Source organism: Carassius auratus, chromosome 41 (genome assembly GCF_003368295.1).
Source record: "Carassius auratus strain Wakin chromosome 41, ASM336829v1, whole genome shotgun sequence".
NCBI lineage: Eukaryota > Metazoa > Chordata > Actinopteri > Cypriniformes > Cyprinidae > Carassius > Carassius auratus.
Window position 1 is genome coordinate 24,135,851 of NC_039283.1, and position 16,103 is coordinate 24,151,953.

Consider the following 16,103-nt stretch of genomic DNA (forward strand, 5'->3'; position numbering starts at 1 on the left):
TCTCACTCTGTCTTGTTCTATCTATCTATCTATCTATCTATCTATCTATCTATCTATCTATCTATCTATCTATCTATCTATCTATCTATCTATCTATCTATCTATCTATCTATCTATCTATCTATCTATCGTTCTTTGTCATTCTGTCTTGTGCTATCTATCTATCTATCTATCTATCTATCTATCTATCTATCTATCTATCTATATATCTATATATCTATCTATCTATCGTTCTTTGTCATTCTGTCTTGTTCCATCCATCCATCCACAATTCTATCTATCTCTCTGTTGATTGTTCTATTGTTCATTCTTTCTGTCATTCTGTTCTGTTGTTGCATCCCTTCAAGGTTTTTAAACTTTTTTACTCCCAAAACCTTCAAACAAGCCTTGGTTAAGTCTGCATTCAGATATTCTCTTGACAAACTTCTAGTATTTAATCCTAAATTACTGAATTTATTTATTTGTTGCACAACCTATGCACTTTTAACGAATAAAAAATAAGCAGATTGTAACCATGACCGGTCAGGTTTTGATTGAACAGACCTGAAACAGCTGTCTGTCCTCACTGATCGAGAGGGACTTTGATGGAAGCTGCTCTCTTCATGCTTGTTATTCGTTGTCTTCATGTGTGTCTTTGTTAAATGTGCAGACTCTGCATGTGTAGGCATCTGTCAAACCCTCACGCCAACCATTACAGCCCGCAGTCATAACCAACAGCAACCGTAAATGCATATGCTTGTGTGCACTTATGTCAAAACATATTGTTTTATAGACTGATATCCAGACAGGTCTTCCTGCAGAATGACTTCACCCGAGGCCATTTCTGCTAATGGAATCATTATATTAATGTATGAAAATTACAATTTTGTGTGTGTGTGTGTGTGTGTACACGTTGCAGTGAAAGTAAGAAATGGTTAGCAATGTTATATTTATATAAATAGAGGAAAGATTGTTTTGCTGAGATGTTGTTCTTTTAGATCTAATGGAGTTTTTAGTTAAAGTTCATGTGCTACCATGTTTATCCTACTTATGCTTCGAAGAAACAAGAGAGGTCACGTTCAACCACCTGCTGGTTGTTGCCACATTTTGACTGTTCTTTGTTGCATAAAGTTGAACTCTATTTACAGGATAGATTGATATTGATATTGATAATTGATAAGATCTGTCATGTGAAAAGTTCTGTTAAAATCAAGTGTGAATACAGAGAAAGCACATTTGGACCGGTTGGAAATCCTCAAGGGTCAACGTGTGTTTCGTCACAGTTTGTTGAAGTTTTTCTCCACTTTTGCTGATGGAGCCTCACTTTTGTAAAATCTTCATTAGGCCTTGGTGATAAAACTGTATTGATATTTATCGACGGTACACCATCATCGATAATGATACAAAAATGTTTGATATATCGCATGATAATTTTACACTTTTTTTTCATTTAAAGGCGCATGTTCAAAAAAAAAAAAAACGGTATATTTGAATCTTAGATTTGTGTCAGAGAGTTTATCAGCAGCAGACTGTGGTGGGGATGATTTTGTTGCATTTTAATGTTTTTGTTAGTCTTATTTTTCAAATACTGTACATTATTGTTGGTCCTCTGGAAGAACTGCTTGACAGACACAGTGATGATGCTCATGTGTTTGCAGCACACAAGCCGTGATTAAGAAGGCTGACTACACTGTGATGTGACCCTGTCCCTCTCACATGCACACACACACACACGATGCGGTACTCTACACAAAACACATTTTCAATAGCTGATTCAGAATAAGCGGCAGATTATCATTGCAAAGTCAAAATGTACCCTTTTTTTTAAAGGCTTTGCACAGCCAGCCTCATAGGCTACTCTCCTAGGTTCAGAAAAATTTTGTCTATAAAATGCGTTGTACAAATTCAAACATCTGGGTTGTGCTGTTCTGTTGTAAATAAATCTTAACCAATGATTCCTCATTGCACCTATTCCCAAAAGGCCAAATAAAGTGCTTTTGCACAGAAACTCGCAGCGTCTCCCTGACACTGTTGCATCAACACTACTGCGGTTATGAAACCACACCGTCTTTCTTTCCATGAACATTTGGGGGGCATTACACAGATATTACAACATCGTGACGTAGACATGTAGGAGGTGTGTTTGAATGAGGTGTTTTAGCCTTGTCTGGATCAGCCTTCTCTTTTAAAATAAATCCTTTTGAGCTTTGTAACTGCAGATCTTATACGTGCACAAATAGACATAACACACTAAAGAAAAATAGAAATAGAAAGTCTTAATAAACTGGGTAAATTAAAAATACAGTGGTTAAATTGAAAGGTAACTCTCTCATCCTCTTGTGTGTCTCAAATCACCATTCCTCTGTCACACAAACTGGTTAGAGCAAAAGAAAAACATGCAATCTCACACAATTGCCAGTTGATCAGATAGCAGCATAACTAATGAAAAGCGTCATGAAAGTGACAGAAAGATTAATGAACTTTCCCATGCTGCATTTTGCATGTGGTTCACCATGGGCTCCACTGGGCACAGCTGCTGATAAATGCTATTCATGGTGACAAATAATGCATCTCAGAAGTGACACCTCCAAGTCAAGGTTAAAAAACACGGACGAGTAGAGCCGGATGAGGGAGGCTCTGCAGCTATAGATACGGATTAAATGTATTTACTCGCAGTGGGCTGTAGGTGGGACGATAGGCACAGCAGCGATTGGGAATTCAGGATTAATTGAAAACATCTGCGCAATGATGTAAAATATCTGCCGTTTCCTGGCTGCTGGCAAGCATAACTCACATCCCATAGAGGCAGTAAGTTCTGTTGTTGCTCTCTTTTTTATTAGTGTATTCCCTCTTGAACTCTGTAAGTGGATGAGAGCAAGTTATGATCTGTTTTTGCTCTGCATACGTTTTTGTTTGCAAGCAGAACCTCTGATTTGTAGGCATTACATGCGGGCGGCTTTCTAACGGTCAGTTCCTCCTTGACCTTCAGAAAGAATTACAGTGAACAAATCAAGGAGTGATCTGAGCGAGAGCCAAGAGGGGAATCAAGGTCAAGTGGACGTGTGTTTTTGTGTCTGTGATGACACATTTTCCTTCGATCTTATGCAGACAATGCTTTCTTGGTTATTTAAATACTGCCAAAGACTTATTTAGTTTGTTTTTTAAGCTAATTATGATGCATACAGACCTAAAACTTATAGAGTTTTTTTTTTTATAAAAAACAAAACAAAAGATTTTTAGTGGTGTAGTAGGCCAGTATTTCTAAGATTAATTAATACTTTGTAACACCTAAACGTTGCAACTGAACACATTGCACATTTATCACGCATGCATCATGTGTGTCGAGGAAAAGTAAGGCTTTTGTTCCCCTAACATATATTAACTAGCAAAATAGGGACCTGAGCCATATCTAGAGACTTGAGATCATTTTGCTAGAAAGCAACTGCCTTAAACTTCCCACAACACCAACACAGAGCACTCTAACAACAAGCTTAACTTAGCCTTGTTTAATTTTTTAGACATTTTTCAACAACATATAATTAGCTGTCACCAAGAATACTTACTTCTCTAAAAAAAAAAAAGTTTGCATCAGTTTCAAGGTTTCCAAAACGCAGTTATTATGAATGGATTTGGATGTATCTTTGTGATCTCTTTTTTTTTTTTCACCCACTGCGGATACATCCAGAGGTCTTGAGGATTTTTTATGGCGGTCACAGGCCACAAACTTAGGCATTAGTCTCTAGATGGGTGAAGGGCAGAAACTCCATGTGGACCAGTGCAAAGTCTAGTCTTCGTGCCCTCTAAGAGGTGTCTGGCCATTGTCTTAGCATCTTTATCTGATGGTGTTTGACAGTTTGCTTATATTAGTCCTTCAAGATCCAATCAAAATGTAGAAAGTCTGTGTTCACTGTTTTGGTCAAAGTGAGCATCCTATCAACCATATAGCAACAATATAACAGACATAACTGCAGAGAAACCACCCAGGATACCCAAGTAACCACACCTTACAACCTAGCAATGCAATGCTAAACATGGTAGCAACCATATACCAACAACATAACAGAACAGAATAGAAACCAGCCAAAATATACTAGTAACCAGCTAGAACAACAGTGCAAAACAGGGTAGCAACCATATAGCACCAACATAAACAGGACAGCAGAAAATACCCTAGCAACCACAAAGATCAACCTAGCAACCATTTAGAACATGGTAACAACCATATAGCAACAACTTAAGCAGAACAGTGGAGAAACCACCCACAATGCACTAGCAACCAACTAGAACAGAGCACCCATGCAGGACATGGTAGCAACACCATAGTGACCAAAGAGAACAACCTGGCAACCATCCAAAACACCCTAGCAACTGTCGCGCAACACCACAGACAAAAAAAAAAAAAAAATCTAATAGCAAAGTCATGCCAAACGAGCCTGTCCTCCAACAAAAAACGACCATATAGGTCGTTTGTGCAAGCATTTATTACGACCTATATTTACGTTTTAAAGTTAAGCGCCCTCTAGCGGGCATAAAAATAATGACAGTATCGTGTTGCGTCTGTCGTCATGAATTGACATATAACGTCATTACCAATCAAAACGCACGTTTATTTAAATGCAATGTGTGGGCGTTTTAAACCGATCTCACAGTATTTCCTACATATTTTACTAAGTGGCTTATTCGTTTGAATGACCACACCTAACCCCACCCCTAAACCTAACCCTCACAGAAATCATGCTAAATTATGATTTATTGAGCATATACATTTTCGTGCACGTCGAACCCATGAAAGCATGATTACATATCAAGGTATAGCGCAATAATCTACTAACTGAGCTACACGAAACGCAAACCAGAGGGCAAATAAAAGAGTACAAAATTAATATGAAAACGACCTTTTGCCGATAGGAGCGCAATTGTAATATACGCTCTGATGGGTCGTATTTCAGGGATTTGGACAAACGACCTATACAAGCGTATTGGTTGGAGGACAGGTAGGGCCAAACACTTTTACACCATGAAAGTGACTTCTGCAGCCAATCAAATGCTGCCAGTTTCTTACTAGATAAATTATTAAAATATAGAAATTATACTTTTTTTTTATATAGGTTTGCTATGAGGACATCACCAGATAACTAGAGAGAGGGAGAGAGGGAGAGAGAGAGCGAGCATGATGGATGTAGTAGGGAGGTGCTGGAAGAGAGAGAGAGAGAGAGAGAGAGAGAGAGAGAGAGAGAGAGAGAGAGAGAGAGAGAGAGAGAGAGAGCAGTGTTTGAGGAAGACTCAAACAGAACAAATGAGCAGCCGCAGCTCGACTCCTGCAAGACACGCAGATATTGGCACGCTGGAGAGAGCTGCTTCACCAGGAGTCAGATTAGTGTTGGGGAGGATCACCGGACTCTGAGGCACAGCGGAGGACAGAGGTGCAAGAGCAAGACTGAGAGTTCCTCTGAAGTGGGATCTCAGTTCACACACACAGAGACGGACAGAAAACTAGCGAGGGGTTGTTGCAGTCCTCGTGGTCGTGGTTCCCCACATGCACAGATGAGATCATGGATTCACTCTTGACGGCAGTGGTGCGTGGGGACGCCATGGATCTGGACGCCTGACGACCATGGAGAGCATGTTTATTGGTAAGTCAAGTCAGTCAGTTTGAAAGTCTGTGGATTTGTTCTCTAGACTCCCCGTCTGGTGAGCACAGCGGGTTTTTTTTGCAGGGACATCAGAGGAGCTCGGCTCGCGTGCTTCACTTGTACACCTGATTTGTTGCGGTGGAGTTTAGCAGGAGAAAGAGCATGGAATCGTGAGCTACAACAAAACTGAAGGGATTAGGAGATTTTAGGAAACGTGCAGCTCTGGGTCTCAGCGTGTCGTCTGCAAATGAAGCCTCCAGCTGAACAGATGAATCCTTTCCAAATGTGCAGAGGAATGGGAACGGAGATCACGGCAGGAGATACAGCAGATCTGTTGCTCGGAGATCAAGCCAATGCATTAGATGCAGCTTTTAATTTTGTCATTAATCACTTACCCCCATGTCGTTCTTTTGACAGCACAGTTAGTCTTCGGAACACAATTTAAGATATTTTGTGACTGTCCCATAAACTGCCAAGTACATAACAGTGTCAAGGTCTAGAAAAGTATGAAAGATATCTTCAGAATAGTCTATCTGTCATCTGTGGTTCAACAGTAATGTTATTTGCTGTGAACTTAATTTATCACTTATTTAAATAACTTCTGACTGAAATCAAATATACTTTGACATTTTTGGTCCTTGATGTGATGTCCAGCTTCAGTGTAATAATAAACTATCTTAAATCAAATTATTTTACAATTGGGAATCTCAGGATCGGTATATTGGACTCCTGTGACTTTAGAGCAGTGTTGATTTTGTTGTGATCTGGGTGATGAAAGCAGAGACTGCAGTGTGGTTGACCCCAGATATTTAAATTAATGGATTTGGTTTATACCCTCAGATTGCAAAGCACATGGCTGGTGCTTCCTGAGCAGGGCTAGTTAAGAGTCAGTTGTAAGCAGTTTTGCATGCAATTTATATATTTGTAATTTTTATTTTATTAATTTTTTTAATGAAATGTTTATTATTTTTGGAATAATTGAGGAATAGAATAATTTAATTATTCACATAACTGGCCCCTGCATAGAAGCAACTGTGCAAAGCAACTTAAGTTTAATGAACTCCATCCCTGGCACAATTTATTGACCCATACTTCAGACAGACAAACAAAAGTTTGTTAATCGTTTATCCCTCTGGTACTTTTTAATTGTTGGTTTTGTTTTTAAAGGGACAAAACATGTAGCCTGAAAGCCTAAAAATTGAAGTTAAAAAAATAAAATACATTAATAAATAAAATAATAATAAACTTACTACTACTGCTATTACTACTCATTTTTATTTATTTATTTTATTTAAAAAAAAATCATGAATGGCTATTTACAGATATTTTTATAATTTATTATTATTATTAGTAGTAGTGGTATTATTATGTAATTATTTTATGTTTTATAGAATTTGTAAAATATTTTTTAATATGATAAATGTGATTAAAAAAAAAATTTAATATATATATATATATATATATATATATATATATATATATATATATATATATATAAATAAATAATATTATAAAAAAAATCCATAACATGAGAGGAAATGTTGTATAACTTTTCACAGAATTGTTAGAATAGTCATGTTAAAACGTTCTGTTTTGTTATTTTTGGTGCTTTATATTTTATATTGTGCATTTTGCTGTCAATCCTAGTGGAACACTTAAGTGTAAGTGTAAGTGCATTGCTGTAAATAATGCAAGCTTTTTGCTTGTTTTTAAACTGAAGGACACAAAAGTGTTGTATTGATCTAAACTGCTGTATATTATGCACTCTCAGGATGTGTTTTGACTGACAGTTAGACTCTCTGAACTATGCAGTGTGTGTTTTGAGTGCAGGTGTGCTCTGTTTGTCAGAGATATAAGGGACATGGAAAAAAAGCAGACTGGATCAAGTCTAGGAGAATCCTAGTGACAAGAAAACAGAGTGAATGTGATTATTTATTCATGTGACATATTTGTCCTCCAGACATCATTTTTTTTCTCTCAGTCAGCAATGCTGCAAGCAGCAAGTACTGTTTTAAGATGATCGGCACATCTGAACAGAGAAATGGAGATGATGCTACAGGCAGTTTCTCTTACACACACACACACACACCCTTCTCTCCCATCGGTTTCATTACTGCGATCACTGCAGCAGTGGGAAGTGTTGTGTGTTTAGTCGTGTTGATAAAGTCAGTGAGAACTGAAACAGGCGGGTGAGAGTAAAGTCAAAGTTCATGCTTGAATTCATGTTTTGGCCTAATGTGATCATGTTGTGTTTCCTTTGCATCCTCTCCAATTATATCCCACTTTATATTGCACTTAATCTAAGGAAATCATAAAGACCTGAATCATTAATTACAGAAAATGACTTAAGTTTATAATAATCTAAATTCCACATCTGATTGGATTCCAGACAAAGTAGGCATCACGTGTCATATTTGGTTTTCCGAAAGAGCTTCTTGGCTCTCTGTAAGGGTAATGTTGCTAAAGCTACCATCGTCGCTGCCTGTTTTACACTAATGCTACCAGAATGACAGTTAATAGGAATGTGGTATAGTTAAAATTAGCATTTGGAAGCGATGTGAATTAGGTTACACGGTCATCACCAGCTCAACCTTAATACCAGTATCCCGGAGCATGAGCTCTTGAAGCCCCGCACTCTTCTGAGAAGGGAGGTAATTTGCATTTAAAGGGACAAACACAAAAAAAGCTTGTTTTGGCTCATACCCTAACAAATATCCATAAAATGTATAGCTATAAAAAAATTATTGGTTGGGTATTTTGCGCTGAAACTTCACATACACCCTCTGGGGACATCAAAGACTTGTTTTACATCTTTTGAAAAGGGGTCATAGGTCAACTTTAAGTTTGTTCTCTTTTTAAAGAAGACACATGGTGGTTTATTAAAAAGTAAAAGAAAAAAAGTATAATGGAAAATGCACAAATACAGTCTTTTAATTTATAAAAATATTATATATTTTCCAAACATGTTTTACTGTAAAACTGAAAAAGCCATAGAAGCTATGAATCTAAACAATTTGTGTTTCACAAAAATAAAATAAAAAACCTTTCAACAAGATTTTGTTTGGGTGTAGTACCAAACACTTCCACTAGAATAAATCAATTTCCAGTCTGGTTATTTTTGCTTGCGAAAAAAAAAAATAGAAAAAAAAAAAAAAAAAAATCACAATTTCTAAGTACCATTTAAGCTTTTTTAAATCGTGTATTTTTTTTATTATTTTCTTAATGCATGTGTTCACCTTATTATGCCATTATTATTCAATTATGCAATTTTTTTTTTTTTGGAATTCAAGATTCTCAAGAACGTTTTGTGAATCCAAACCCGTATCATAATGTTATTTCTGTTCTGAAGTTTGGAGATTCACATACAGACAGATAATGATAGTAATCCAATGAGACAGCCAGTGTTGAGGAGAGAAGTATGTCACTGGGAAGAATTCTGGATGCATCCATGCTAACTGTTGAACCCTTGACCCTTTTTTTTTAAAGTGTAAAAGGTGGTTTCATCACTAAGAGCGAGGTGGTCTCTATAGACGAGAAGGTGCTGAAAATACAGCTCACAGAAAGCAGCACAATGATTGACTGCAGGGCAGAGAAGATTGGACATTTTCCACATTACTGAAAACAGAGCCTTAAAAGACTCGATCTCGCTGCAGGCATGGTGTCAAAAAGCCTCGTAACAATCAGAATGTTCTCATCAACTTACGTCGTGTTCCCTTAAACCCGAATGACACGCTGCCAGCACTGATGTTTTGCCTGTTTGCCTTTTTCCAGAAAGAGGCTTTTGAGTGTTGTTGCATCGTGTGCACACTATAATCAAATCTTGTAAAGCTCAAAGCCCTGATGAGATAAAACCCAGATGCTTGGGTCTAAAGACGCCCTCCTGGTTAGTGCCGGGAGAACGGCGGGTTCCTGCTGTCACTTAGGCTGCGGTTTTGTTGCATATTTAATTCAATTTTCTTGTTCCGTGTCTGGCTCTGTGACAGCATTCCTTTAGCCTGATGTCGCTTGACATGTCAGAGTCGAGTCCCCGACATGGAGGCCTGAGGTTGACATGCTTTGTCAAGGGAGAACCAATACGTGCTTGCACATGCACAAAGGCATGTGGCGCAACAATTTAGGCCTGGAGCAAGGGCAAGTTTTTTCTATTCTCTTGATTTATTATTATTTCTCCTCCCTACAGACCCCGAATGACTAGAGGAATTAGTAGCATTTTATTTAATAATCTATGTCAAATTGGTGCTGAGATTTCAAAACTCCTAGGAAAGAACAAACACTGAGATTATCTGAGACACAACAGAACATGTAACTCCATGTCACATCAAAGAGATTAAATCGTGATTCAAATGGAAACTTTATAAAAGTCTTTTTCTGAGAAGAAAGTGGGAGACTTTAGAGAATCTAATTTCTTCTGAGAAAAAGACCTTGACCAAAAATATCAAATTAATAAGAGTTAGTCTGACATGTAGTTGCAAAAATTGCTTTTAGTTTGTAAATAGCGTAAAAACTTTATTATAGATAACCTTATGATAGAAGAATCACAAAGCAGATCTTGTTAATATCCAAGTTATTTCTCCTAGACAATAATGAGGTCAAATGGATACATTAGAGAAAACCTTGCAATTTCTCATGAAGTAATCTAAATTCTAGAGTTTCAGAGGATAACAGAACAATTTCAAGCAATGCAATCAAAAGAATAAGACTTTTAAAAAAAAAATTATAATCTTATGTGATAGAATAATTCTAAACAGCAATGCTATTAAATTGAGACTTAAAATTTCTCCTTAGAAAAAGACCTTAGGAGGAATTGGAGATTTCAAGCTAATGCAATCAAAAGAAGATGATTTTTAAGTATTTTTGTTTTATCACCTAAACCCATGCAAAAATCATCAGGGAGATCTCAATAACATCTCAGTTGTTTCTTCTAGACAATATTGAGATCAAGTAGAGATCTCCTCTAAAGTCTCCCACTTTCTTCTGAGAAACACACCCTAATAATCTAATTTCTAGACTCTCAGAGAAGGAGAAACTGGAGATTGGAGAAATTTCAAGCTTTGCAGTCAAAAAAAAAAGAGGTTACTTTAAATAACACTATAAGACAGAAACATTTCAAGGAGATCTTATTAATATCTGTGTTGTTTCTCTTAGACAGCAATGAACAAACAGACTTTCCCTTGGTTCTCCTGCATCTCAGATGTTTCTCCTGAAAAAAAGCCTTGAATGAAAAGCCTCAGAAGAGCCTCTGACACCAGTATCCTCTATTCTTTTTCTATTCTGTCTTATTTGTTTGTCTTTTTATTTATAAAATTAAATAAAAACCCCTTGCTATGTATACTGCGTAGGCTAACCGAGACTTGTCACAGCAGTTAAATATCATTGCCCTTTTGTTGGTTTTGATTGCTTCTGTTGTTATAATTTGTATTTGGATAGAAGTGTCTATTATCATAATTTGCTCTGGATAAAAGCATCTGCTAAATGACTAAATGTAAATGCAAAATGTAAATCCGTGTCCACTAGAGTTTCACAACAGATCCAAAAATGTCCCAAGCATTGCTCGTATTTGCCAAGATAAAGTTTACAGTAGATCTCAATGCAAACTCAGAAATTCTTCAGTCAAATCCCATTTCACCAAATGATTTCAACTGCTATTCACATTAATCTGCTGGTGTATTTATGTTATAAATTGTCTCATTTTTGTAAAAAAACAAACAAAACAAATTGTTACTTTATTGAAACAAATAATAAAATGATAAATTTTTCACCAGCATCACATTTCTGCATTGCTTTATGTTTTTGGTCTTTAGTTTTTCTTCTCTGGCTTTTGTCTGGGTTTGGATACGGAAGGCTGTTTCTTTTTCTGGTTCGGTAATGTGATGTGCTGTAGAAATCTGCCTTTCCAACGCCACCCACACAAACTCTTGTTCTGTAATAAAACAAGCCATTTACTTTTGTTTTCCACCACTGGTTTTTGTCTCTCCCACTTGACTGTTTGTGTCTACTGCTATTACAGATAACAGCCAGTCCAGAGTCTCGGTTTGACAAGAATATTCTTCAAATATTTCTAGTAGCAGGAGAGTTTTTTAAAAGTAAATGATATGGCAGATGTTTTGGAGGAACAGGTACGAAAGTCATGATGTCATCGCTGGCAGTGTTCAGACCCTCGGCGGAGATTTCGCTGCGCGTGGCAAAGAAATGTTCTGGATCATCGTGTCTTGCTTGAATTGATATCATGAATTCTGTGCTGGCTATGATTCCTTCAAAGTAGGCCGTGCTCCTGCATCAACATCAGTGTTGATCCTGCAGCAACATTCCTATTTTAGGGATAAAAAAGGTCAAAAGTCAAAAGTTACTGTAGTTTTCAGTTGCCTCGTCGTATGTACAGTTCAATCTACTGTATGTCTGTTATGATCCAGCCTGTGTTTTTATTTTAAAGGGTTTCCCCTGCTGCTATTGTGTCCATTTGTTGTCATATTTACCCTGGTGTGTTCCCATTACATTTGACCACGCCCCTAAACATATACTTAAACATAACTACTACAAACAACTACCTTACTCATATCATTAAGCAGTAATCAGGAGTTTGTTGAGGAAAAACTTCAGTAGTGAATATGTATACCATATTAGTTTTGGCCCCCACCCCCCATTTTCTAGTTTTAGTTCATTTAGTTTTTGACATTTAAATTTTTACTTTATGCTAAACTTCTCAGCATAGCTGAGTGGCATTTTTGTGTTTTATGAAGGCAGTTTGTAAAGGTTGTAGGTTTATGTGTGATTTATCAAGAACCAAAGCTAAAATTAATTTAGGCAATTTAGTTTTAGAGTTAATTTTGTTAATTTTGTTTTCTCCACTTTTATCTTAATTAAAATTTCAGTGTTATCAGAGTTTTTATTTTAGTGTTTTCATTTAGTTTCTCATCGTTTGTGTAAATAGTAAACATAAATAACGATAAAAAATAAACTAAATAGCTGACCACATTGTGTCTGAATTTTCAAGAATTCGCTGGTCCCTTCATTTTTTGCTTTTTTTAAATTTATTTTCAATGCAGTATTGTCAACACGATCTCACGGCAATTCGTAAATTTTTCACGAGGTGGCTTATTCGTACGAATTCGTACGCCCACACTCGTAAAAATGCATACGATTTTTGCCAAATCGTATGTATTTTATGAGTTGCACAATTCGTATGAATTTGTACGAATTACCTACACCTAACCCCGCCCCTAAAACTAACCGTCACTGGGGTTTAGACAAATCCTATAAAATCGTACGAGTGAGGTCGTACAAATTCGTACAAATAAGCCACCTCGTAAAATACGTACGAATTGGTCGTGAGATAGCGTTGGTATTGTAGTTAATTCTTTGTTTTATTTTTAGTATTTAAATGTGTTACCTGGGGCCCGTTCTTTGTTCCTCGTTTAATACATCTGAGGTGATTTGAAAGCTGCCTGATCTTGAGAACTGATCAAACGAATTTGCGAATTTGCGGATCTAATTAAAATATCTGTGTTTTCGTGCTCCCCACGTAAAGGGCAGATGTATCGATATTCGAAACCACGATCAGCAATGCAGCGATTGGCTGGCGGCAAGACCACAACCTAATGACATCATATATGTAATAAAAAAAATACACCGAATGGAAAAACATAAGGAAAGGAAACAGCCAAGTGAACAAAACTACATAAATGTTTTTTATTTAATTATTTTATATATTTTTTTTTACATGATTTATATTCACAATTACTAGTATTTGCACAGGCTTTACATTTTTATTTCAATGTTGTACTTAGCAATTTGCAGATTAGTTATGTGACAGCATTAATTAAAGTTTTTTAGGGGTGAAGATCATGTTATCTGCATTTCCTGTGCTCCATCAAACCACTCCCATAATAGCTGTCAAAACTCAAACTAATGCATGATTTAGATTAACTGTACAGCATGTGTGTAAGACTCTAATAAAGTTATAAAGATATCATTTGATCACGAATAATTCTTTGAGTAAACTGGCTTGTTCTATAATATTATAGAATACACAACTCTCTTCCTCTTCCTTCCCCTCAGGTAACGCGTGTCAGAGCGGACTGGTGCCAGCACTGGTTCGAGCTCCTCTGCCCACTGTGCCGCCCTCCTTGGGCATGAAGCACTTCCTTCCCTTCCCTCTGGACAGCGGCTCCATGCTCCGCCTCATTCCCAGCTTCAGAAACGTGAGTCAAACAAACACATTTCTTCTGGAAGTGCTAATGAGGTTCACTCTGGTTAGACACACCATCCACCGTAGTTGGAAGAGAGTGTCGCTTGTGATAATTATCTTATGAGAGCTGGTTGTTCTGGGACTGTTTGCTGTGGAGTGGTTTGCAGTGAATTCTGGAAATATAATGCCAGCTGTTGTTATAGGCTCAGATTGGGAACTTCTGAAGATCATACAAACATCTACTGCATAGTTAACTGGATGCGGGAGATGATAGATGCAGATCTGGCTTATGAATAATAACAATTGATGCTAAAACAAGACCAATGACTAACTGGCTTAGTTATTTAAGTACTTTTCATCAAAATTTTGATGATCTGTTCTTGCATTTGTCTTACATTTCTAGCCTCTTACTGTATGACGCATTTGTGTCTTTTTCTAATTCTCATATGGGATTTAAGTAGAAAGATCTCAGAGAAATTGTATTATTAAACAAACCAAAACTGAGAACTGTTAGTCCAATGACTCAATTATACATTTTGCTGATTGTACAGCTCTGTACTCTTACTGTATGACTCATTTAGTCTGTTTTTAATTCTCATGGAATTGTAGAAATAAAATCAGAGACCAATTTGATTCTTAAACAAACCATAACTTAGAGCTCCGTTATGTCTCCTGAGAGAGAGAAACCTCTGAGAGATTTTCACTGTGATGCTAAAACATAGGTATAGGCATCAGCATTTAACCATTCCCATTAGAAAAAAAAATCTCTTTTAATATCTTCTTTTGTCTTCTTTTAAGCGCAAATGAGAATAAATGGAGAATAAAAAATAATTGAAAGAAGCCTCAACAATATCTCAAACTTTGCTCAGATTTGCAAAGATTCAACAGTCTGTGATTAAAAGCTCTCATTATATGAACTCATATCCTCCTATAAATCATTATTGTAGGTCTTATTTCTCCTAAAATGATTTTAAGGAGAAACATCTTCAGATTAAGCTGACTCTTAAGTCAACCATACCTGTGATTTCCATGTATTCTCCTGAGCTTTAAAAGAGCAAACTTTAGCAATCTAGCCTTCCTCTGGGATCACTCTTTTTGCATTGCTTTGGGGTTTTGTCAGCATGAGAAATACATTTTTGCAAGATGCTGGTGTGGCACTGAAGCACTCATCAGCACTCACCCATCGCACCTCCAACAGAAGGGAATCTTTCTGATTGTTCGTGCATGTGCTAAAGTCTGAAAAAGCACAACAGACAGGCCGCGTTGTCCTAAGACGGCATATCGCTGGGAGAGAATTTGGCTGGACCTGCATTTGGAAACTGGAGTGTGGGATTTTTCAAACATGCTGGTAACAGATGCATGAATGTCGAGCGGAGAGGAACAGTCGTGCATCACAGAAGAGTTTAGTCATATGCACACACACACACACACACACACACACTTGATAGCTGTTCAGAGAGAGGCCACGATGGTCGCCAAAGCAGACATTTGCTCTGGATCCCTAATCTGTGTCTAACAGACTTTTCCTTCAGTAATGAGTTGTGCATTGGCCATCCTCTGGAGTCGGTAATCTGATACTAGATTAACTCACAGCCATCTCTCTCTCACTCACTCTTGCTCTTATGTTATGTTGGCGAAGCTCACTCTCATATTAAATTCCAGAGTTGGCTTGAAGAGGGTTGTAAATGCGTTTATGTCCAATTCTTTTGTTTTTTTGATTGGTGCACTTTTGCATGTGGCACAGATGCAACAGCGGATTGTTTTTGCTGTTCTTGAGTGCAGAAAATTTGCATAAAAATGCATTGCAAAATTCAAAACACTGTGTTCGCTCACCTCAGAGTTGCATGTGTCTCTTGAGCTCTTTCAGATGAGTGAGAGGTTTTTGCTTTGTCTGTGTGTGTTCTCAGGAAACAGTGAGGTCAGATCTATAGCTGGTTCTCAGAGGCGTGTTAAACATTCACTGGTTCAGAATCATAAACACAAATGAATCTTACAGAATATGACAGCAGGGATTTTCCAACAATAATATATCTTAACAGCAGTTTTACAAGACTGGAACGATGTGCACAGTCTTTTTCCAAATAACGTATATACAGAACCCAGTAAATCAGCTTATATGAGAGCAAAACTAATTTAACAATAAAGTGACTTTGCTAAATTGATATGAATCATAGTTACAAATGGCAAATAAATACACACAAAATAAGGTCTATAAACCTTGTTTTCTTTAAGAGTTTTTATTATAACTAGCTGAGCATAACAAGCAATGCATGACTAAACACTGAGGCTGACTGAAATTAAATACT

The 16,103-nt window shown here is 37.0% G+C and overlaps 1 protein-coding gene across 4 annotated transcripts in view; it reads left to right on the top strand.

Annotated features, from left to right (window-relative positions):
- The window catches only part of LOC113059356 (zinc finger protein 385D-like), an 81,056-nt gene that overhangs the window by 23,416 nt on the left and 41,537 nt on the right, over positions 1-16,103 (top strand). For 2 of the 4 annotated variants that reach the window (XM_026227810.1, XM_026227813.1), the window contains exons 1-2: positions 5,231-5,612; positions 13,668-13,810. In XM_026227810.1, coding sequence (XP_026083595.1) covers positions 5,594-5,612; positions 13,668-13,810 — 162 coding nt within the window. In that variant the 5' untranslated portion in view covers positions 5,231-5,593. Of the gene's footprint in view, positions 1-5,230; positions 5,613-13,667; positions 13,811-16,103 lie in introns of those variants that run through there. The other 2 variants (XM_026227809.1, XM_026227811.1) reach the window with 2 other exon arrangements.